This window comes from Delphinus delphis, chromosome 2, assembly GCF_949987515.2.
Source record: "Delphinus delphis chromosome 2, mDelDel1.2, whole genome shotgun sequence".
Taxonomy (NCBI): Eukaryota; Metazoa; Chordata; class Mammalia; order Artiodactyla; family Delphinidae; genus Delphinus; species Delphinus delphis.
The window spans coordinates 145,219,846-145,242,555 of record NC_082684.1 but is presented as its reverse complement, the minus strand read 5'-3'; the positions used below and the strand labels follow the sequence as shown (position 1 = coordinate 145,242,555).

The 22,710-nt window shown below is 36.9% G+C and overlaps 1 protein-coding gene across 4 annotated transcripts in view; it reads left to right on the top strand.

Annotated features, from left to right (window-relative positions):
* The window catches only part of TCF12 (transcription factor 12), a 380,372-nt gene that overhangs the window by 253,301 nt on the left and 104,361 nt on the right, over window positions 1–22,710 (top strand). For 3 of the 4 annotated variants that reach the window (XM_060005912.1, XM_060005911.1, XM_060005913.1), the window contains one exon: window positions 5,254–5,318. In XM_060005912.1, the coding sequence (XP_059861895.1) occupies window positions 5,254–5,318 (65 nt within the window). Of the gene's footprint in view, window positions 1–5,253; window positions 5,319–6,177; window positions 6,253–22,710 lie in introns of all 4 variants that reach the window. The other variant, XM_060005915.1, reaches the window with a different exon arrangement.

Here is a 22,710-nt window from a genome sequence, read left to right as displayed (position 1 = left end):
AAAGGCTGTATTGTTCTCACATGGGCCACCTACTCAGAAGACACATCTTCTGTGAAATGGTGGGTAGTTTCATCTCCACCTTTAGTATGATCAGAAGGTACGTATTACTCCATTCAGGTTTGAATAGGGGTCCCCTTCCTCGTTCAGTAGGCCTTATGGATTGTGTCAGCCCCAGGCAATTGTCTGTCCACTCTTCTGGAACCACCCACAGTGTGTTTTGGATCTGAACCTCAAGACACCTGACCTTAATTGTGAAACTTGTTTTTCATCCAAGTAAGGTATAAACTTCTCTACTTCTTGACACCTGTTAAGGGCACAGGCTTGGGTCTTCATCTCATAACCCCACCATCTGTCAGATTGACTAACCCATAAATGTTTGATGGAATTTATCAAACTCAAATTCTTCCATCTAGTCAACTCTTGGATATTTGTGATTCGGTTGGGGAGGAATGGGTTGGCAAGGAATGGGAATGAACTGTGCCTGTCAATCCTCAGCCTCAACTTGACTGTTGATTGTGTCCTATGCCAAAAGAATGTAGGTAAAATATCTTTTGAAGAGTTCTTTATAAACTAATATTAACATTAGTTTGTATTTTTGGAGCTTAGGCAAGCAATGGAGAGTTGCAACTTACTGTTGTGAAATGTATGTTTTTGCTACGGAACAAAACAACTTAGAATTCTTTTTTTTTTTTTTTTTTTTGCGGTACGCGGGCCTCTCACTGTTGTGGCCTCTCCCGTGCGGAGCACAGGCTCCGGACGCGCAGGCTCAGCGGCCATGGCTCACGGGCCCAGCCGCTCCGCGGCATGTGGGATCTTCCCGGACCGGGGCACAAACCCGTGTCCCCTGCATTGGCAGGCGGACTCTCAACCACTGTGCCACCAGGGAAGCCCAGAATTCTTTTTTTTTAATTCCAAGAAAATTTGTTATAATAATGACTGCCTCAAATAGTTCATACATCTTATACAAACAACTGGGTAAAATAATTTCTTGAATCAGTAATTTGCTATTTCTTGAACAATTGTTATAAATCCTATCCAAATTAGTCAAACTCATCTGTCGTATCTTGAGCATTTCTCAGTTTGGGGTCAGAAAATACTGAGTCTGATTAATGTAAACCATGTAAGTCTAGGTACTCAAAATACTTTTGCACACAAAATACTTATTTATGAAATACGTGTTTGGCTTGATACACAAATATGTATATAAATGTATATCTTTCAATACATGTTGTTCTTCTCCTAGTGTTGAGGTTCTCATCTTAGGGTGGAGTCTAGAGACTCCCAGAATGGAAGGAAAATCAGTGAACTTGGACAGGGAGAAAATTGTCATTTTTATTTTTTCAGTCTCCAAGTAAAATTTAGCATTTCCTTCAATTTTGAATGAGGGTAGCAAAACAGTCCTGATAGTATCTATGATTTTTATCGCTAATAGAACAGATATTCTCATAGTATAATATAGTTGTTGCAGATATCTTTAAACTGTCATTTATGATTTGAAATTACCATTGTTACTAGGCCTGGTTCTAGATCTAACTATTTAATGTGTTAATTAAAAGGCACATATACTACTATGCAGCAAATTTCTTTAACATTTTAATAACATACCAGTTTACTTTACAATACTACATATTTTGCTTTGTACTTTTAAAAACATTATTGTGAAGACTGCCAAAGAGGCCCAGGATGCATACACGCCCACACACAAATAAAACCCCTCTGCTAGAATATCCCAGTAAAATTTTTATAATATTTTCTCATAGGTGTTTCAAGAGAAATTAGATATACATTAAGTTACTAGTAGTTGATGAATTGTATTCAGCTGATGTTTACTGTTAAAATTGTCCACATACTGTAATTTATGTATAATATTTATGTAGAAGTAGTAACCCCATAATACAGTAGTCAGAAGTTTTTCTTATTTGTCAGACACCTAAGATTAAACAAAAAGACATAGGATTCATTTTAATTCATGAAAAGAGTTCTTGTGAAAAGTAATTTTGAAAGAATTAAAGATTATTGTCTTTTAAATCTCAGACTGAGTATGCATTATTATATTTCAGGAGTACCCAGACTTCTAAGTCCCTAAGAAATAAATAGTTCCTAACAAATTAAAGGTGAAATAAAAATGTATTTACATTTTGGAATCTCATTTGAATTAGGTTCATTGTCGTTTTAAAAACAAACTACCAACTTTCCATTTCAGAAGGAACTTTTACTTTGAAATATTTTGAGCTTATATTAAATGAGTTTTCATTCTTTCTGGTTTGAATATCCTCTGTGAAAAGAAGAAGTTTAGAAATTTTAATAGGCACAGGAAGTAAGTTTTAAAACTTGACATTTTCTTAAACAGTCTATCTGATGGGTAGCCTCCACACAGATACTTAAATTAAGATTGTATTTGAAATCTGTACTTTATTAAAAAACAGACCTAATATTGATCTCTCACTCTGTTCCCTTTACCACCTCAACAATTAAAAAAAAAAAAAAGATTCCTTACTAGTGTATTTGAGTGAAAGTATAACAGTTGTTGCTTAGTTTCAAGTCTTTACTGGTTGTTTGAGATAATGTTTCAGGAAGAATTTACAAGGTTAAAAGGGCTTGGTGAGTACTTCAACTATTAATAAGTTGATAGTGTATTGTGAATGACAACTCATTGGCATAGTCTTTTTTTTTTTAAACTTTATGATATTGGTTTAAAATGTTACTGTCTCCCAATTCTGTCCTGCCAAGTGTATGAGACATGATTTGTTGTGTTTTTCTTTTCATAAATTTATTTATTTTATTTCATTTTATTTTTGGCTGTGTTGGGTCTTTGTTGTTGCATGCGGGCTTTCTCTAGTTGCGGCGAGCGGGGGCTGCTTTTCATTGTGGTGTGTGGGCTTCTCATTGCAGTGGCTTCTCTTGTTGCAGAGCAGTTGCTCTAGACACACGGGCTTCAGTAGTTGTGGCTCACAGGCTCAGTAGTTGTGGCTCACGGGCTCTAGAGTACAGGCTCACGAGTTGTGGTGCACAGGCTGAGTTGCTCCGCGGCGTGTGGGATCTTCCTGGACCAGGGCTCGAACCCGTGTCCCCTGCATTGGCAGGCAGATTCTTAACCACTGTGCCACCAGGGAAGCCCCATGATTTGTTTTTAAAGGCAACATTTTCTTAAAATTGAAGACATATACTGAGAATGATTTTTAACATCTCATAAACTTGTTTAATGTAGTTGATTAATAAAGTACTACCTGCAAATCATAGATGTGGGCTGTTCTTTATTTTTTCCCAGTGATCTGTCTGCCTGTTATGGTGTGTTGGCATATCCCTTCAGTCTCTTCCATATTCTTGGTCTGGCAGGGAGGGGTGTGTGTCAGAATTGCAAATGCATAATCCTTTAAGGATTTTGTGAAGCCACATTCCGAGAGTTGAAGTGTAGAATCTAAAACTGTGAGATATCACCTTGATTTTTATAAGCAGTCTTACTTGTGAAGGATATATTTAAAGAGTTAGAAATGTTTTTCTTTTTAATTTCATATGTGTATTTTGCAAATTAAAATTCTTTACGTAGAACATACTACTTGGTGGTGATAATGTGAGGCAACTAGACCACATGAATTAACCTGTTCTCATAAATCAGCATTTTTATGTGTTGGCATTGCTTCACGTGAAATAGGTGCTTCATCAGGAACAGACAGTAAGTGCGTCTTAAGACATATGCTGTAATATCCTAATGGGCCCAGAAATTATACTCTTAATTATTAAAGTGTTTTCTAATAACTGACTTTGTTATTGGAAGAATTATTTTGTATATCTAAAGGTTCAGTAGATGCCAAGTTCAGGTTGTAAGATTTCTACATCAGTTGGCCAGTTGAATACATCAGTGGGGTGCATACATCAATGAAAATGATAGAGTATTACTACATATGTCTCTAAGTTTTTTTTAAATTATGCACCCTATCGGTAAACAATTTTCAGCATCCCATCTATGTGTGCAGTTTTTTAAATTAATAAACTATACATTTTTATATAATCACAAGCTGATATCTCAGTGTATAGTATACAATTATGATGACTTCATATAGCCTCAATAATTTTAAATATTTTGGATAACTTGTCAGATTTAATTACATTGTGTTTTTTTTACCCTGAAATGAAGAAAAAGAATTAGCTGTGCCATTGTCATTTTCACTTGTATCTCTATCTTTGATATTAACATCAAACTGTGAACCTTGCAGAAATCTTTTTAAGCAACATGTCTATTTGTGAAAGACTGTTTAGTTTAAAACTATATACTATTTGAAAATTGGCTTTACTGAACTTACTTAAACTCATGTGTATTGAAAAGTAAACGAGTAAGAACACTACTGTCAATTGTCAGCACTGTGAGACACCTGCTCTCCCTCTCAAGCTGGCCTATACCATTCCTGATACTTAGCCATCAGCTTTTGAACTGTAAATATAATCCCAACAGGAATTCTTATACATTTCGGGGAAGACTATAAATTGGCATGACAACTTCAGAGAAAGGTAATACTTATGAAGTTGAAAGTGTGCATTGTTTAACCCAGCAGTTCCACTTCTTTGTGTCTATCCTGGAGAAACTATTATGTGTGTATAGGACGTGCAAGTATATTTGTTTAAGCATTATTCATGATAACTAGAAAAAAAAGCAGAAACTGTTTTTCTATTTTTCAGTAGGAGAATAGATCAACTGTGGTTTTATTTGTGTAATGGGACATTTTATAGCAGTAAAAAATGAATGAACTAGGTGTTTACTTTTAACATATATCTCAAGATGTATACCATGTAACCCCATCTGTTTAAATGTATTCAACACAAATAGTAATATATATTGTTTGAATACATGAATATGTACTAAAAGATTCAAAATATACATGGGAATCATACCAGTTTTATGATAGTGGTTACCTTGTGGTCTAGGGTGAGATGTGAACTGTATCTTTACTGTTTCAATTTCTCAGAGAGAGAAGGAAAGGGGAGAGTGTTCAATCTGAAGCAAATACGGGAAAACATTCTCACTTGTGGGTATATGAATCATACTATTGGCTCTATAGATATCCATGCTTTTGAATATTTTTTTTTATTATTTCACGTGACTTGAATGGTAGTAAGCTTTTTAAGTCTTATTTATTGGATTTTTGTCTTCTTGTTTCTCATTGGTTCTCTGTACTTCCATGAATGGTCTAGAAGTTGAATTGACTGTGTGTCAGTAAATGAGGATTTTTATATGGAGCTATTTTCTTTGTTTTACAGGAAAAACTTCAGAGAGGGGCTCATTTTCCCTGTACAGCAGAGATACTGGATTACCAGGCTGTCAAGTAAGTTAATAAATAACAAAAGCAATGAGATAATTCTTTAACACATAGATAAAGACTTTAACAGAGGAGGTAGAAATTTATCCAATTTATTTCACCATTATTTGTGCATTTAATTTGTGACTAAATGTGGTGGGTTTTTAGTAATTAAACATATTTTCTTTTTTTCTGCTCCTCTGCTTAAAATGGTTTCCCTTCCACAGTTCACCAGATTTTCTTTCTCTAGCATCAAAGAATTTCATAACTCACCTCCATTTTAACTGGAGGCAAAGTAGCAGTTAGCTTCCTACCTTCTTCCAAAATGCTTATTTCTGAAAATGATGTTTATTTATTTCCTCATGAAAAGAACAGTGTTGCCGATAGAGTACAAGAAGAACATAAAATTGCTCTGTGTAGCTTGACCATCCTATGTTAAACTTACTAATGTTGGAAGTACTTTCATTTCAACCTGTTACCAAACTCAGGTCTGGCTGCTTGCTGCTTGAAAATCAATACCTGAGGGGCAGGTGCTGGTAGAAAGGAAGATTGCTTTTAATCAGACAGCTGGCAGTCTGGGGAGAAGGCAGACTTGTGTCCCCCTCAAAACTAACTCCGAAGATTCTGCTCAGCCAAGACAGTTTTTAAAGGAGAAAAATAGAGCAAGTAATCTCAGTTAATCATTGAGATAAGGGGTCAGAGTCATTGCCATCCCCCACTGCATGTAGTCTTGTTGACTTCTTGTGATCTTTCTTTAGATGCTGTCTTGTTCACAAGTTTGTTCACAGAGTTTGTTCATGAGATTACTAAAGGGGAAACTAGGGGAGAGGTCTGGTCATCTGTTAATTACTTATTCTTCATTTCTTCTTCTTTGATCTATGGGAAGAACCAACAGGTTAGGCAAGGTATTGTGTCATCAAAAGATCTGAAAACTGCTTGGGCCAGAGATGACCAGACCATGGTGAGTGCCTGGTTTAAGGGTAGTTATAATATAGCTTTGCTAAAGTGACAAGACACACGGGGTTTCCTGTTGAGGGCAGTTTCTTGCAAAGTGCTACTTGCAAATCTACATCCAATTTTTTGAGCTTTGTACAGTCTCTTTGACTTGTAATCTTTCTTTCAGCTCTTGCATATTCCTTAGCATGTTGCATTTGTACTAATGGCCATTTTCTCTGCTTCTTTCCCCACATCTTTACACTGAGAATCCTAAACACTCAGTTTGCCAGATTCCCATCAGTGTCAAGCCAGAAAGCATACAAAGGAAAGGCAGAATATATTAAATTAGTTTTCTGCTGTCTGCATGCCTTTCATGAGACCCACCCTAATTTTAGACATAGGCACTTAACTGTCATACTAACAATATTACTTCATTTAATACCTACCCCATAATTATGCCTTTCAGAATCAGAATACCTAGGTTCAAATCCCATCTCTGTGAGTTCCTGACCTGTGGTTCTAAGACAAGTCATTTAACCTTAAATCCCATCTCTGTATTGACTTCTTCATTTGAAAAATAGAATTAGCAATTTTTTCCCCACATACTTTGTAAGTCTCTGAAGGCTAAACTGCATGTACTTGAAAGGGAAAGACAGTATTTTACAAAATGAATGCATATTTTAAAATGTTTCTATTCATATAACCCACCAAAAAAAGCTATTCTGAGTCCTTAATATTATTTTTAAGAAACCAAAAAGATTGAGAACCACTGGTCTAATGTTAACACTACTGCTAAACTTGAGGAAAAAAAACTGTTGTAAGGTCTTTGAAATTACAGCTGAAGCTGTTAAATTATTGTTAATGCTTATATTAATTAATGAGTTTTCACTTAACATTTTTTATACTCCCTTGGCAAAGGTGTTGCTATTTAGTTAGAATCAGTGATAAGCTCCATTTATGTAATTCTGCAATTTTGCAAAGATGAATCTTAACAGTTTTTTGTTTGTTTGTTTGTTTTAAATGTTGAGCCTTCTTTTAATTTATTTATTTTCATTTTTGGCTGTGTTGGGTCTTCATTTCTGTGCGAGGGCTCTCTCTAGTTGAGGCAAGCAGGGGCCACTCTTCATCGCGGTGCGCTGGCCTCTCACTGTTGTGGCCTCTCTTGTCACAGAGCACAGGCTCCAGACGCACAGGCTCAGTAGTTGTGGCTCACGGGCCTAGTTGCTCCGCGGCATGTGGAATCCTCCCAGACCAGGACTCGAGCCCGTGTCCCCTGCATTGGCAGGCAGATTCTCAACCACTGCACCACCAGAGAAGCCTGACAGTTTTTACCAGTGATTAATATGTGTTTATACCAGATTTAATTCTCATATCAAAACATTTATTTAAACCTAGATGCATAGCACTCTAATAATAATTGTTATCATTTACTGAGCACTAACTAAGCCAGGCATTGAATACACATTTAATCTGCCCCCCCTCCTTTTTTTTTTTTGGCCATACCCACAGCCCATGGGATCTTAGTTTCCTGACCAGGGATTGAACCCAGGCTCTCAGCAGTGAAAGCCCGGAATCCTAACCAGTAGGCCACCAGGGAACTCCCACATGTACTCCTTTTAACAGCACCCATTTTGCAGGTTAGAAAATGAGTGTTCTCCAGAGGTATCAGTAATTTGCTCAATGCCGTATACCTAGCAAGTGGTAATAAACCTTCTAAACTCCTGCTTGATGTTTTTAGCCTTGATGTAATTATACTGCAGGTAAGAATCCCTTACCTCCCTCTCATTTTAATTTGTTCAGTCATGGAGGGGCCTGAGAATTTCTATTTTTAACAAGTACCCCAGGTGATTTTAATTCACATCGATTGGGAATTATGCTTTGAGACACCCAGTTCCTCTGTATACTCCAAATACAAGCACATATGGAGTATTAAAAAAGAAGAAACTGTAAGATTGCTTTTTAATAATTTTTTATCACATGTTGGAGAGATCAGGCAGGCCTAAGGAAAAGAGAACAAGGTTACGGTAATGTATGATATGTAAAATAACAATATTCCTGTATACAGGAAGATTTATAGGTATTCAAGTCAGGGAAAGATTTGTTTTTGAAGAATTCATGGAAGCAGTGCATGGGCCCCAAAGAGAAAGCCCAAAATTCAGCACAGATGAGAGAAGATTATACTGCAACAAGGATAAATAACATCAGTGAAGACCAGAGGGCTCTTAAAATAAGTGAAAGTATTCCTTACTGTGAAAGGAACAATGGCTTTGCTATTTATTACTGTTACTTAGCTCTGGCTATGCTGTAGTTGCCAGAAGTTATGATGGTTCACACCAGCTGATTTGAGGCCTAAGTAGTAAACCCAGGAAATTCAAGAGTTTAAAAAGATGTATCACTCCCATTCAAAGAAAAACCTGTATTCCAAACTGTATTTATTGTAGTGGGTCAGAGAAAAAAAAATACACCAAAACAATTAATAATTGGCTGCCATTTTATCTTACCTGTTCACAAGCAACATAATAATCTTAACCACACAATGATACTAGAAGAAAATATAAATAGTGACTACAAAATTATATCCAAACACAACTTTGAAATCATTTTTCTTCAACAGAATCCCCAAGGAACATTTAACTCTGCTATTAATGTACATAAAATGCTGCTGACATACTGCAAAAATCAGGCTAATTTAATAATGCCTGATGGACCTTACTTCATGTTAAGATGATGTAATAATATGTTGCTAAATGAGTCTCCTTATATTACCTTCACGGCAGTGGCATAACTGATGAGCCATTAAAAGGAAACTGGTGTAGCAGTGTTACTGGAAACATTGATAGATCATTCTGCAATTGAATTTTTTTTTCTGCGGTACGCGGGCCTCTCCCATTGCGGAGCACAGGCTCTGGACGCGCAGGCCCAGCGGCCATGGCTCACGGGCCCAGCCACTCCACGGCACGTGGGATCTTCCCTGACCGGGGCACGAACCCGTGTCCCCTGCATCGGCAGGCGGACTCTCAACCACTGCGCCACCAGGGAAGCCATGCAATTGAATTTTTTTGGTTCAACGCAGAGCATAGAAGCCAGCATCTTTATTAACAATAGGTATGGGGGGAGGGATAAATTGGGAGGTTGGGATTGACGTATACACACTACTATATATAAAATAGATAACTAATAAGGACCTACTGTATAGCACAGGGGACTCTGCTCAGTACTCTAATGCCCTATATGGGAAAAGAATCTAAAAATAAGTGGGTATATGTATAACTGATTCACTTTGCTGTACAGCAGAAACTAATACCATACTGTAAATCAACTATACTCGAATAAAAATTAATTCTAAAAAAATAAGAATAATATTAACTGTCCAAAAAAAACCCCAATAGATATAATACTTTAATAACTGTCACCATGAAGTAAAAAATCCTTTTATGATTATGACAGTTTGTCATTGCTGCCTCTTAAACTTAAGTGTTTATTCAAATTTGTGTAAGTTTTTTTCAGTCTTCAGCCTAGAAGAGGCAGAGTCTTGTTTTTTCCCCAAGGGACTTAATTTTCATCAGAGTTAAGATATTATACCCTTGAAAAAAATAACAGTTAACTTTAAAAACTCAGTTAACTGTTACTTAGAAATTTACCCATACCATTTGCTTCTTTAAAATCGTCTTTTTCCATTAGTCAATCTCATTATATACAGACATTTGATAATGATAAAAGTCAATACATAAGGAAGATAAAACAGTGATAAATGTGTATACACCTAATAACAGAGCTTCAAAATAAATGAAACAAAAATCAGTATAATTAGAGAGATAAATTCGCAGTCACAGTTGAAGATCTGAATACCTCTCTTAGCAGTTGACAGAATAACTAGACAAAAATTTAGTAAAGACATAGAACTAAATGAACCATATAAACTACTGTGACCTAACTGATACTTACAACATTCTGTTCCCAACAACTGAAGATATAAATCCCTTTCAAGGGTACATGTTACACTCAACAGGATTGAACAATGTGCTCATCTTTAAATCAGTGTCAATAAACTGAAAAGGTTTAAAATCATACAAAGTATTTTTTCTGACCACAAACGAATTAAATTAGAAGTCAGTGATTTACCTAGAAAAACACCAAATATTTGGAAATGAAAGGACTGTTTCATTTAGACATGGGCATATCTAAATAACCCATGGTTTTGAAAAGAAATCAGAAGGGAATTTAGAAAATATTTCTAACTATAATGAAATATGATATAGCAAAATTTGTTGGTGCAATTAAAGCAGTGCCTTGGAGAAAATGTGTAGCTCTAAATGCTTGTATTAAAAAAGAAGATCTACAGTACATGACCTGAGGTTCTGCCCTATGAAGCTAGAAAAAGAAGCACAGAATAAGTGGAAGGGAGAAAGCAGTACAGATAAGAGCAGGAATCAGTGTAATATTACACAAATAATAGAAAAAGCTAACAAAGCCAGAATTTGATTATTTGAAAAGACCCATAAACTGAATAAGTCCCAGCTAAACTAAGTAAAACAAAGGGGGAGAGAAAAGGAGGGGAAAGAACACTAATTACCAATATCTGAAATGGAAGAGAGGTTATCACTGTAAATCATATATACATTAAAAGAATAATAAGGAAGTGTTGGGAATAACTTAATAAATTTGACAACTTTGGTGCAATAAGCAAATTTCTTGAATATTACTCACCAAAAGGGGACAAGATGAAACAGAGAGTTTGAATAGCTCTCTATTAATACAAGTAAATTCATTTCAAAAGCTTTTTCACAAAGAAAGCTTGACTGTCATATGGTTTCATTGGTGAATTCTTTTAAATGCTTATGGGGAAAAATAATACCAATCTTACACAAACTATTTTAGAAAATAGAGGAGGAGGGAACACTTTGCAGCTCATTTTACAAGGTGAGCAACACGCTGATCCTCAAAATGCACATGTGGTTTGTACCAGAAGTGAAAGTTTGGCTTAATTGTTGAAAATCAGCCAGTGTAATTCAACACATTAACAGACTTAAGAAGAAAAACATTTCCAAAGATGTAGAAAAAGTATTCAACAAAATCAAATATCCATGATAAAACCTCTCAACAAACTCAGCATAGAAAGCAGCTTCCTCAGTTTGATAAAAAGACTTGCATGAAAGATCTATAGCTTTTTTTTTTCTTTTTTTTTTTTTTGCCATATGCGGGCCTCTCACTGTTGTGGCCTCTCCTCTCCCGTTGCGGGGCACAGGCTCTGGACCACGCAGGCTCAGCGGCCATGGCTCACGGGCCCAGCCATTCCGCGGCATGTGGGATCTTCCCGGACCGGGGCACGAACCCGTGTCCCCTGCATCGGCAGGTGGACTCTCAACCACTGCGCCACCAGGGAAGCCCCAGATCTATAGCTTTTAAGTGTAATTGCATGCTTAAAGGTGAAAGACTAAATGTTTTCCCTCTAATATTAGTAACAAGGTAAGAATTTCCACTCTCATTACCTGAATTTTTTGTCCTAGCCAGTGTAATAAGGCAAGAGGAAAAAAGGCATAAAACAGGAAAGGAATAAATTCAGCTGAATTGGCAAATGATATGTCTATGTACATGAGAAGTCCTAAGGAATCATCAAGAACACTTCTAGAATTAATAAGTACTTTTAGGTATGTCAAAGGTTACATGGGCAATCTCAAAAAGTCAATTATATTTCTATATACTAGCAGTGAACAATTAGAAATTGAAATTATCAAAACAGTATTGTTTAAAATGGGACCTAATCAAGCTTACAAGCTTTTGCACAGCAGAAGAAACCATAAAAAAAAGAAAAGACAACCTACAGAATGGGAGAAAATATTTGCAAGTGATGAGACAGACAAGGGCTTAATCTCCAAAATATACAAACAGCTCATACAACTCAGCAAAAAAACAAACAACCCAATCAAAAAATGGGCAGAAGACCTTAATAGACATTTCTCCAAAGAAGACATAGAGATGGCCACTAGGCACATGAAAAGATGCTCAATATCACTAATTATTAGAGAAATGGAAATCAAAACTACAATGAGGTACCACCTCACACTGGTCAGAATGGCCATCATTAAAAAGTCCACAGGGGCTTCCCTGGTGGTCCAGTGGGTAAGACTCTGCACTCCCAATGCAGGGGGCCTGGGTTTGATCCCCAGGTGAGGAACTACATCCCGCATGCATGCTGCAACTAAGAGTTCTCATGCCGCAGCTAGGAGTCCACATGCTGCAACTGCATGCTGCAACAAAGATCCTGTGTGCTGCAACTAAGACCCAGTGCAGCCTAAATAAATAAATAAATATTTTTAAAGTCTGCAAATAACAAATGCTGGAGAGGGTGTGGAGAAAAGGGAACCCTCCTATACTGTTGGTGGGAATGTAAGTTGGTACAGCCACTATGGAAAACAGTATGGAGGTACCTCAGAAAACTAAAAATAGAATTACCATATGATTCAGCAGCTCTACCCCTGGGCATATACCTGGACCAAACTATAATTCAGAAAGATACATGCACCCTGAATGTTCATAGCAGCACTATTCACAATAGCCAAAACATGGAAACAACCTAAATGTCCATCGACAAATGAGTGGATAAAGAAGATGTGGTACATATATACAATAGAATACTACTCAGCCATAAAAAAGAACAAAATAATGCCATTTGCAGCAGCATGGATGCAACTAGAGATTATCACACTAAGTGAAGTAAGTCAGAAAGAGAAAGACAAATACCATATGATACCACGTATATGTAGAATCTAAAATATGGAACAAATGAACCTATCTACAAAACAGAAACAGACTCACAGACAGAAAACAGACTTGTGGTTGCCAAGGGGAGGGAGAGGGATGGATTGGGATTTTGAGGTTGGTAGATACGAATTATTACATTTAGAATGGATAAACAACAAGGTCCTAATGTATAGCACAGGGAACTATATTCAGTATCCTGTGATAAACCATAATGGAAAAGAACATAAAAAAAGAATGTATATATGTATAACTGAGTCACTTTGCTGTGCATCAGAGATTGGCACAATATTGTAAATCAACTATACTTCTGTTTTAAAAAAACAGTATTGTTTATAGTCACATCAATAATTATAAAATACAGAGGGATAAATTTAACAAAAGATGATAAGACTTCAACAATGAAAACTATAAAATATTGCTGATAGAAATCAAAGAAGATCTAAATAAATAGAGACATGTACCATGTTGATGAATTGGAAGACTCAGTATCATTTAGATGTTAGTTCCACTGGGCTATAGATTTAATGGAATCTCAGTCAGAATTCCAGGAGGCTCTTTCTAAAACATTGACAAGATTATTTAAAAGTTGATCTGAAAAGGCAGAGAATTAAGAAGAGCCAGGAGAATCTTCGAAAAGAAAGGAAGAAGGACTTTACCTGACTTAAAGACTTCCTGTAAAGCAATACTAATCAAGACAGAATAGGTTTCATATAAAGACTGACAAATAGATCATGGAACAGGATAGAGTCCAGAAAGGGATCCACCCCTATATGGCAACTGGTGTTTGATAACAGCACTCCAGCAATTCAGTAAGAAAAGAAACATCTCTTTTTAATATATGGTGCTGGGACAACTATAAAACAATACTAAAAAAAAAAAAAAGAACTTCAACTCTTAACTTATAGACAAACATAAGTTTGAGATGGATCATGGACTTAAATATGAGCTACAATAATAAAGCTGCTAGGGAAAAAAATAGATTAATATCTTTACCACTTCAAGATAAACAAAAATTTTTTACGGAAGATATAGAAAGCATAGAACATAGAAGAAAAATTGATGGATTGAACTTAATTAAAATTTAAAGCTTACATTCATCCCAGAACACCATCAAGAAAAGGAAAAGAGAAGCCACAGAACAGAAGGTATTAGCAACACATTTATTTGACAGAGGACTTAGGTGTAGACTATATAATGATTCCTGACAACTCAGCAATAAGAAAGAAGCAATCCAATTTTTTTACAACAGACACTTCACAGAAGACAATATACAAATGGGCAGTCAGCACGTTAAGAAATGCTCCACGTTGTTAGCTGTCAGGTACATGAAAATTAAAACCACAATGACCTGACAGTACACACCTACCAGAATAGCTAAAAATTTGTTTTATTTTTTTTTAATTGAAGTAGAGTTGATTTACCATGTTGTGGCAATCTCTGCTGTACAGCAAAGTGACTCAGTTATACCCATAGAGACTTTTTTTTTTTTTTTTGCGGTACGCGGGCCTCTCACTGCTGTGGCCTCTCCCGTTGCGGAGCACAGGCCGCAGACGCGCAGGCTCAGCGGCCATGGCTCATGGGCCCAGCCGCTCCGTGGCATGTGGGATCTTCCCAGACCGGGGCACGAACCCGTGTCCCCTGCATCGGCAGGCGGACTCTCAACCACTGCGCCACCAGGGAAGCCCGAGACATTCTTTTTTTATATTCTTTGCTATTATGGTTTATCACAGGATATTGAATATAGTTCCCTGTGCTATACATTAGGACCTTGCTGTTCAAAATAGCTAAAATTTTTTGAAAGCTAAAGTTAAAATTGCTAGTTGGACTGTAAAATGGTACAATGACTTTGGAAAACTGTTTGGCAATTTCTTATAAAGTTAAATATGCATCTACTCCATGACTCCACAGGTTTACTTCCAGGTGTTTATCCAAGAAAAATGAAAACATAGTTCACCAAAAGCTTTCATCAAAAATGTTCATAGCATTTTTATTCATTATAGCCTAAAACTGGAAACATCCCAGTTACTCATCAGCAGGAGAGTGGATAAATGACCTGTGTTATGTTCATACATTGAATGCTATTCAACAATAAAATGGAATGATCTAATGATCTCAATAATGTTATACTGAGTGGAAGAGGCCAAATCTCAAAACTACGGTATGACTCCATTTATATGAACAGCTATAATAGGCAAAACTCTCCTGTGTTGATAAAAATCAAATCAGTGGTTGCCACTGGGAGAAGTGTTCTGCTGTGAAGGTAACTCATTTCTGAGATGACAGAAATGTCTTGTGTCTTAATATGCATTCATCAAAACTGATTAAGTGGTACACTTAAGATCTGAACATTTTATTGTATGTAAAGAACAGCTTAGGGGCTTCCCTGGTGGCGCAGTGGTTGGGGGTCCGCCTGCCGATGCAGGGGACGCGGGTTCGTGCCCCGGTCTAGGAGGATCCCAAATGCCGTGGAGCGGCTGGGCCCCTGAGCCATGGCCGCTGGGCCTGTGCGTCCTCCTCAACGGGAGAGGCCACGGCAGTGGGAGGCCAGCGTACCGCAAAAAAGTAAAAAAGAACAGCTTAGTTTTTTAAACAATTAAATGAAAAGAAATATCATTTATAGTAGCATCTAAGAAACTTGGTTTAAATACTTAAGAGTAAATGTTAGAAGACATGCAAGACCACTGAAAACTGCTAAGCAAACAGTTTGCTTGGAGAAATTTTAAAAGACCTCAGCAAATGCAAAGATGTACCATGTTCGTGAACAGGAAGACAATATTCTTAAAATATCAGTTCTTCCCAAATTGATCTGTAGATTAAATGCAATCCCAATTATAACCCTACCAAGATTCTTTGTGTTTGTATGGGAATTTACAAGCTAATTTTAAAATTTCTTTAGAAAAACAAATGACCTGGAATACTAAAGCAGTCTTGAGAAGTGAAGAACAAAGTTGGAGAATTTATGCTATCTGACTCTAACATAAGACGTAGTATAAAGCTGTTGTACAACAGCATGGTACTGGTGTGATTGAGAAATATGACACTGGTATAGAATAGAGCCCAGAAGTACACCCACATTTATGCAGTTCATTTGATTTTCAGCAGTGTTTGTCAAAGTATTCCAATGGGAAAAGAAAAGATTCTTAATTAAAAGTGCAGTAACAAATGGATATTCATATGGAAAATTATGAATGTTAGTCCTTCTCTTACACTGAAAGCAGAAGTTATTCAAGATGGATCCTAGACCTAAATGTAAAAGCTAAAACTACAAAGCTTTAAGAAGAAAACATAGGAGAATCTCTCTTCAATTAGGGGATAAGCAAAGCTTTGTTACACAGAATACAGAAAGAAAAAAACTGTAAAAGAAAAAAATGATAACTTAGACTTAATCAAAAGTAGACTTCTGCTTATTAAAAAGCATAGGTTGGGCTTCCCTGGTGGCGCAGTGGTTGAGAGTCCGCCTGCCGATGCAGGGGACACGGGTTCGTGCCCTGGTCTGGGAAGATTCCACGTGCCGCGGAGCGGCTGGGCCCGTGAGCCATGGCCGCTGAGCCTGCGCGTCCAGAGCCTGTGCTCTGCAACGGGAGAGGCCACAACAGTGAGAGCCCCGCGTATCTCAAAAAAAAAAAAAAAAAAAAAAAGCATAGGTTAAAAAAAAAGAGTAGACAAGCCACAATCTGGGAGTCAATATTTGCAAAACGTATATCTGACAAAGTACTAGTATCCAGGATATAAAAAGAACTCCTACAAATCTATAAGGTTACCCAAGGCTTCTCCAACTTTTCTTTTTATGACAAGGTTAAGTGCAGTTGATGAACAAATTTCCAGTCCCTTCTAGACTTTTAATTCTATTATAATTTCAAGAATAGGATCATTTCTAGTTGGTAACATGACTACAAGCTGTTACATAAAAGATACCCATGGTGTAGCTACTTCTCTTTCTTTTTCCTTCTTTCTTCCTCCCCCCGCCACCCACCCAGTAATACTTTTTCTCTTTAGGAGGACAGGTTTCCTTAGCCAGTGACAACTAACAATTTTAGAGGTTGAACAGTTACTTGATGGGGTAATTTCTGACAGCATACTTAGAGAAAACCCTAAAGGATGAGGCCAGTGGAATAATTATCTAGCCTGAGATATCCATAAGTATATAAAAAAGTCTTAATTCTGTAGAGGAGGAAAGTTTTCTTCAACCCTCTTAGAGTTCCTGGTTGGATCTGAAAAGCAAACTGACAAAGGCAGATTAACAAGAGAAAAGCTTACATATTCATTTAATATAAGTTTTGCATGACACAGAAGTCTTCATTAGGAAATGAAGACCAAAAGAAACAGAGCTATGTACTTTCATGCTAAGTTTGATGAAGAGTAGGCATTATGGATGAATATGATATAGATTAAGAAGTATGAGGTAATTATAAACTGGGGGAAACTTAATAAGGCCTGGGTGTTAGGATTCTTCTTGACATCCCTTTTTCTTTGGACATAAGGATGCTCCTTTTTTCTGTGTATAGGGAAGGCACATCTCCCATGAGGATAGCCTGTTTCAAGGAAGAAGGGCTGGCGTGGGGGTGGAGGGCGTCAGAGTGACCTTCCTGGTTCTATCAGTTTCCCAAACTCCTCAGATTAAAATATTCAGTATGCCAAGATACCATATCTTGGGGAGTTGTATCCTGAACTCCATCATTCATTTACTCTTAAAATTAAGTTTTTAAGTTGTTAAGATGGAATTTTTAATGCATTTTAAATTATTTCAATATCTCCAATTGTTTAATCTCTAGATATAGTTTGGTTTGACGTAGTTCTTTTACAAATTTCTATAAATTTATTTTTTAATTTTTTAATTTAATTTAATTTTTTTATACAGCAGGTTCTTATTAGTCATCAATTTTATACACATCAGTGTATACATGTCAATCCCAATCACCCAATTCATCACACCACCACCACCACCACCCGCCGCTTTCCCCCCTTGGTGTCCGTACGTTTGTTCTCTACATCTGTGTCTCAGTTTCTGCCCTGCAAACCAGTTCATCTGTACCATTTTTCTAGGTTCCACATATATGAGTTAATATACGATATTTGTCTTTCTCTTTCTGACTTACTTCACTCTGTGTGACAGTCTCTAAATCCATCCATGTCTCATCAAATGACCCAATTTCATTCCTTTTTATGGCTGAGTAATATTCCATTGTATATATCTACCACATCTTCTTCATCCATTCATCTGTCGATGGGCATTTAGGTTGCTTCCATGACCTGGCTATTGTAAATAGTGCTGCAGTGAACATTGGGGTGCATGTGTCTTTTTGAAGTATGGTTTTCTCTGGGTATATGCCCAGTAGTGGGATTGCTGGATCATATGGTAATTCTATTTTTAGTCTTTTAAGGAACCTCCATACTGTTCTCCATAGTGGCTGTATCAATTTACATTCCCACCAACAGTGCAAGAGGGTTCCCTTTTCTCCACACCCTCTCCAGCATTTGTTGTTTGTAGATTTTCTGATGATGCCCATTCTAAGTGGTGTGAGGTGATACCTCATTATAGTTTGGGGTTGCATTTCTGTAATAATTAGGGATGTTGAGCAGCTTTTCATGTGCCTCTTGGCCATCTGTATGTCTTCTTTGGAGAAATGTCTATTTAGGTCTTCTGCCCATTTTGGATAGGGTTGTTTGTTTTTTTAATATTGAGCTGCATGAGCTGTTTATATATTTTGGAGATTAATCCTTTGTCTGTTCATTCATTTGCAAATATTTTTTCCCATTCTGAGGGTTGTGTTTTCATCTTGTTTATGGTTTCCTTTGCTGTGCAAAAGCTTTGAAGTTTCATTAGGTCCCATTTGTTTATTTTTGTTTTTATTTCCATTACTCTTGGAGGTGGATCAAAAAAGATCCTGCTCTGATTGATGTCAAAGAGTGTTCTTCCTATGTTTTTCTCTAAGAGTTTTATAGTGTCCGGTCTTACATTGAGGCCTCTAATCCATTTTGAGTTTATTTTTGTGTATGGTGTTAAGGAGTGTTCTAATTTCATTCTTTTACATGTACCTGTCCAGTTTTCCCAGCACCACTTATTGAAGAGGCTGTCTTTTCTCCATTGTATATCCTTGCCTCCTTTGTCATAGATTAGTTGAACATAGGTGCGTGGGTTTATCTCCGGGCTTTCTATCTTGTTCCATTGACCTATGTTTCTGTTTTTGTGCCAGTACCATATTTTCTTGCTTACTGTAGCTTTGTAGTATAGTCTGAAGCCAGGAAGTCTGATTCCTCCAGCTCCGTTTTTTTCCCTCAAGACTCCTTTGGCTATTCAGGGTCTTTTGTGTCTCCATACAAATTTTAAGATTTTTTGTTCTAGTTCCATAAAAAATGCCATTGGTAATTTGATAGGGATTGCATTGAATCTGTAGATTGCTTTGGGTAGTATAGTCATTTTCACAATATTGATTCTTCCATTCCAAGAACATGGTATATCTCTCCATCTGTTGGTATCATCTTTAATTTCTTTCATCAGTGTCTTATAGTTTTCTGCATGCAGGTCTTTTGTCTCCCTAGGTAAGTTTATTCCTAGGTATTTTGTTCTTTTTCTTGCAATGGTAAATGGGAGTGTTTCCTTAATTTCTCTTTCAGATTTTTCATCATTAATGTATAGAAATGCAAGAGATTTCTGTGCATTAATTTTGTATCCTGCCACTTTACCAAATTCACTGATTAGCTCTAGTAGTTTTCGGTTGGCATCTTTAGGATTCTCTATGTATAGCATCATGACATCTGCAAACAGTGACAGTTTTACTTCTTCTTTTCCAATTTGGATTCCTTTTATTTCTTTTTCTTCTCTGCTGTGGCTAGGACTTCCAAAACTATGTTGAATAATAGTGGTGAGAGTGGACATCCTTGCCTTGTTCCTGATCTTAGAGGAAATGCTTTCAGTTTTTCACCACTGAGAATGATGTTTGCTGTGGGTTTGTCATATATGGCCTTTATTATATTGAGGTAGGTTCCCTCTATGCCCACTTTCTGGAGAGTTTTTATCATATATGGGTGTTGAATTTTCTCAAAAGCTTTTTCTGCATCTATTGAGATGATCATATGGTTTTTATTCTTCAGTTTGTTAATACGGTGTATCACATTGCTTGATTTGTGCATATTGAAGAACCCTTTCATCCCTGGGATAAATACCACTTGATCATGGTGTATGATCCTTTTAATGTATTGTTGGATTCTGTTTGCTAGTATTTTGTTGAGGATTTTTGCATCTATATTCATCAGTGCTATTGGTCTGTAATGTTCTTTTTTTGTAGTATCTTTGTCTGGTTTTGGTATCAGGGTGATGGTGGCTTCATAGAATGAGTTTGGGAGTGTTCCTTCCTCTGCAATTTTTTGGAAGAGTTTGAGAAGGATGGGTGCTAGCTCTTCTCTAAAGCTGTTAGAATTCACCTGTGAAGCCATCTGGTCCTAGACTTCTGTCTGTTGGAGGATTTTTAATAACAGTTTCATTTCATTACTTGTGATTGGTCTGTTCATATTTTCTATTTCTTCCTGGTTCAGTCTTGGAAGGTTATACCTTTCTAAGAATTTGTCCATGTCTTCCAGGTTGTCCATTTCATTGGCATAGAGTTGCTTGTAGTAGTCTCTTAGGATGCTTTGTATTTCTGTGGTGTCTGTTGTAACTCCTCCTATTTCATTTCTAATTTTATTGATTTGAGTCCTCTCCCTCTTTTTCTCGAGGAGTCTGGCTGATGGTTTATCAATTTTGTTTATCTTCTCAAAGAACCAGCTTCCAGTTTTATTGATCTTTGCTATTGTTTTCTTTGTTTCTATTTCATCTATTTCTGCTCTGATCTTTATGATTTCTTTCCTTCTGCTAACTTTGGGTTTTATTTGTTCTTCTTTCTCTAGTTCCTTTAGGTGTAAGGTTAGATTGTTTATTTGAGAATTTTCTTGTTCCTTGAGGTAGGCTTGTATAGCTATAAACTTAGAACTGCTTTTGCTGCATCCCATAGGTTTTGGATCATCTTGTTTTCATTGTCATTTGTCTCTAGGTATTTTTTGATTTCCTCTTTGATTTCTTCAGTGATCTCTTGGTTATTTAGTAACGTATTATTTAGCCTCCATGTGTTTGTGTTTTTTACCTTTTTTTCTCTGTAATTGATTTCTAATCTTTTAGCGTTGTGGTCAGAAAAGATGCTTGATATGATTTCAATTTTTTTAAATTTACTGAGGCTTGATTTGTGACCCAAGATGTGATCTACCCTGGAGAATGTTCTGTGTGCACTTGAGAAGAAAGTGTAATCTGCTGGTTTTGGGTGGAATGTCGTATAAATATCAATTAAATCTATCTGGTCTATTGTGTCATTTAAAGCTTCTGTTTCCTTATTTATGTTCATTTTGGATGATGTGTACATTGGTGTAAGTGTGGTGTTAAGGTACCCCACTTATTGTGTTACTGTCGATTTCCCCTTTTATAGCTGTTAGAAGTTGCCTTATTTATTGAGGTGCTCCTATGTTGGGTGCATATATATTTATAATTGATATATCTTCTTCTTGGATTGATGCCTTTATCATTATGTAGTGTCCTTCCTTGTCTCTTGTAACATTCTTTATTTTAAAGGCTATTTTATCTGATATGAATATTGCTCCTCCAGCTTTCTTTTGATTTCTATTTGCATGGAATATCTTTCTCCATCCCCTCACTTTCAGTCTGTATGTGTCCCTAGGTCTGAAGTGGGTCTCTTGTAGACAGCACATAGATGGGTCTTGTTTTTGTATCCATTCAGCCAGTCTGTGTCTTTTGGTTGGAGCATTTAATCCATTTACATTTAAGGTAGTTATTGATATGTATGTTCCTATTACCATTTTCTTAATTGTTTGGGGTTTGTTATTGTAGGTTTTTTTCTTCTTTTGTGTTTCCTGCCTAGAGAAGTTCCTTTAGCATTTGTTGTAAAGCTGGTTTGGTGGTGCTGAATTCTCTTAGCTTTTGCTGGTCTGTAAAGCTTTTGATTTCTCCATCAAATCTGAATGAGGTCCTTGCTGGGTAGAGTAATCTTGGTTGTAGGTTCTTCCCTTTCATCACTTTAAGTATATCATGCCACCCCCTTCTGGCCTGTAGAGTTTCTGGTGAGAAATTAGCTGTTAACCTCATGGGAGTTCCCTTGTATGTTATTTTTCATTTTTCCCTTGCTGCTTTCAATAATTTTTCTTTGTCTTTAATTTTTGCCAATTTGATTACTATGTGTCTCAGCATGTTTCTTCTTGGGTTTATCCTGTATGGGACTCTCTCTGCTTCCTGGTCTTGGGTGGCTATTTCCTTTCCCGTGTTAGGGAAGTTTTCAACTATAATCTCTTCAAATATTTTCTTGGGTCCTTTCTCTCTCTCTTTTCCTTCTGGGACCCCTACAATGCAAATATTGTTGAATTTAATGTTGTCCCAGAGGTGTCTTAGGCTGTCTTCATTTCTTTTTTTTTTTTTTTTTTTGCGGTACGCAGGCCTCTCATTGTTGTGGCCTCTCCCATTGCGGAGCACAGGCTTTGGACGCGCAGGCTCAGCACCCATGGCTCACGGGCCCAGCTGCTCTGCGGCATGTGGGATCTTCCAGGACCGGGGCACGAACCCGTGTCCCCTGCATCAGCAAGCAGACTCTCAACCACTGTGCCACCAGGGAAGCCCTGTCTTCATTTCTTTTCATTCTTTTTTCTCTATTCTGTTCCTCAGCAGTGAATTCCACAATTCTGTTTT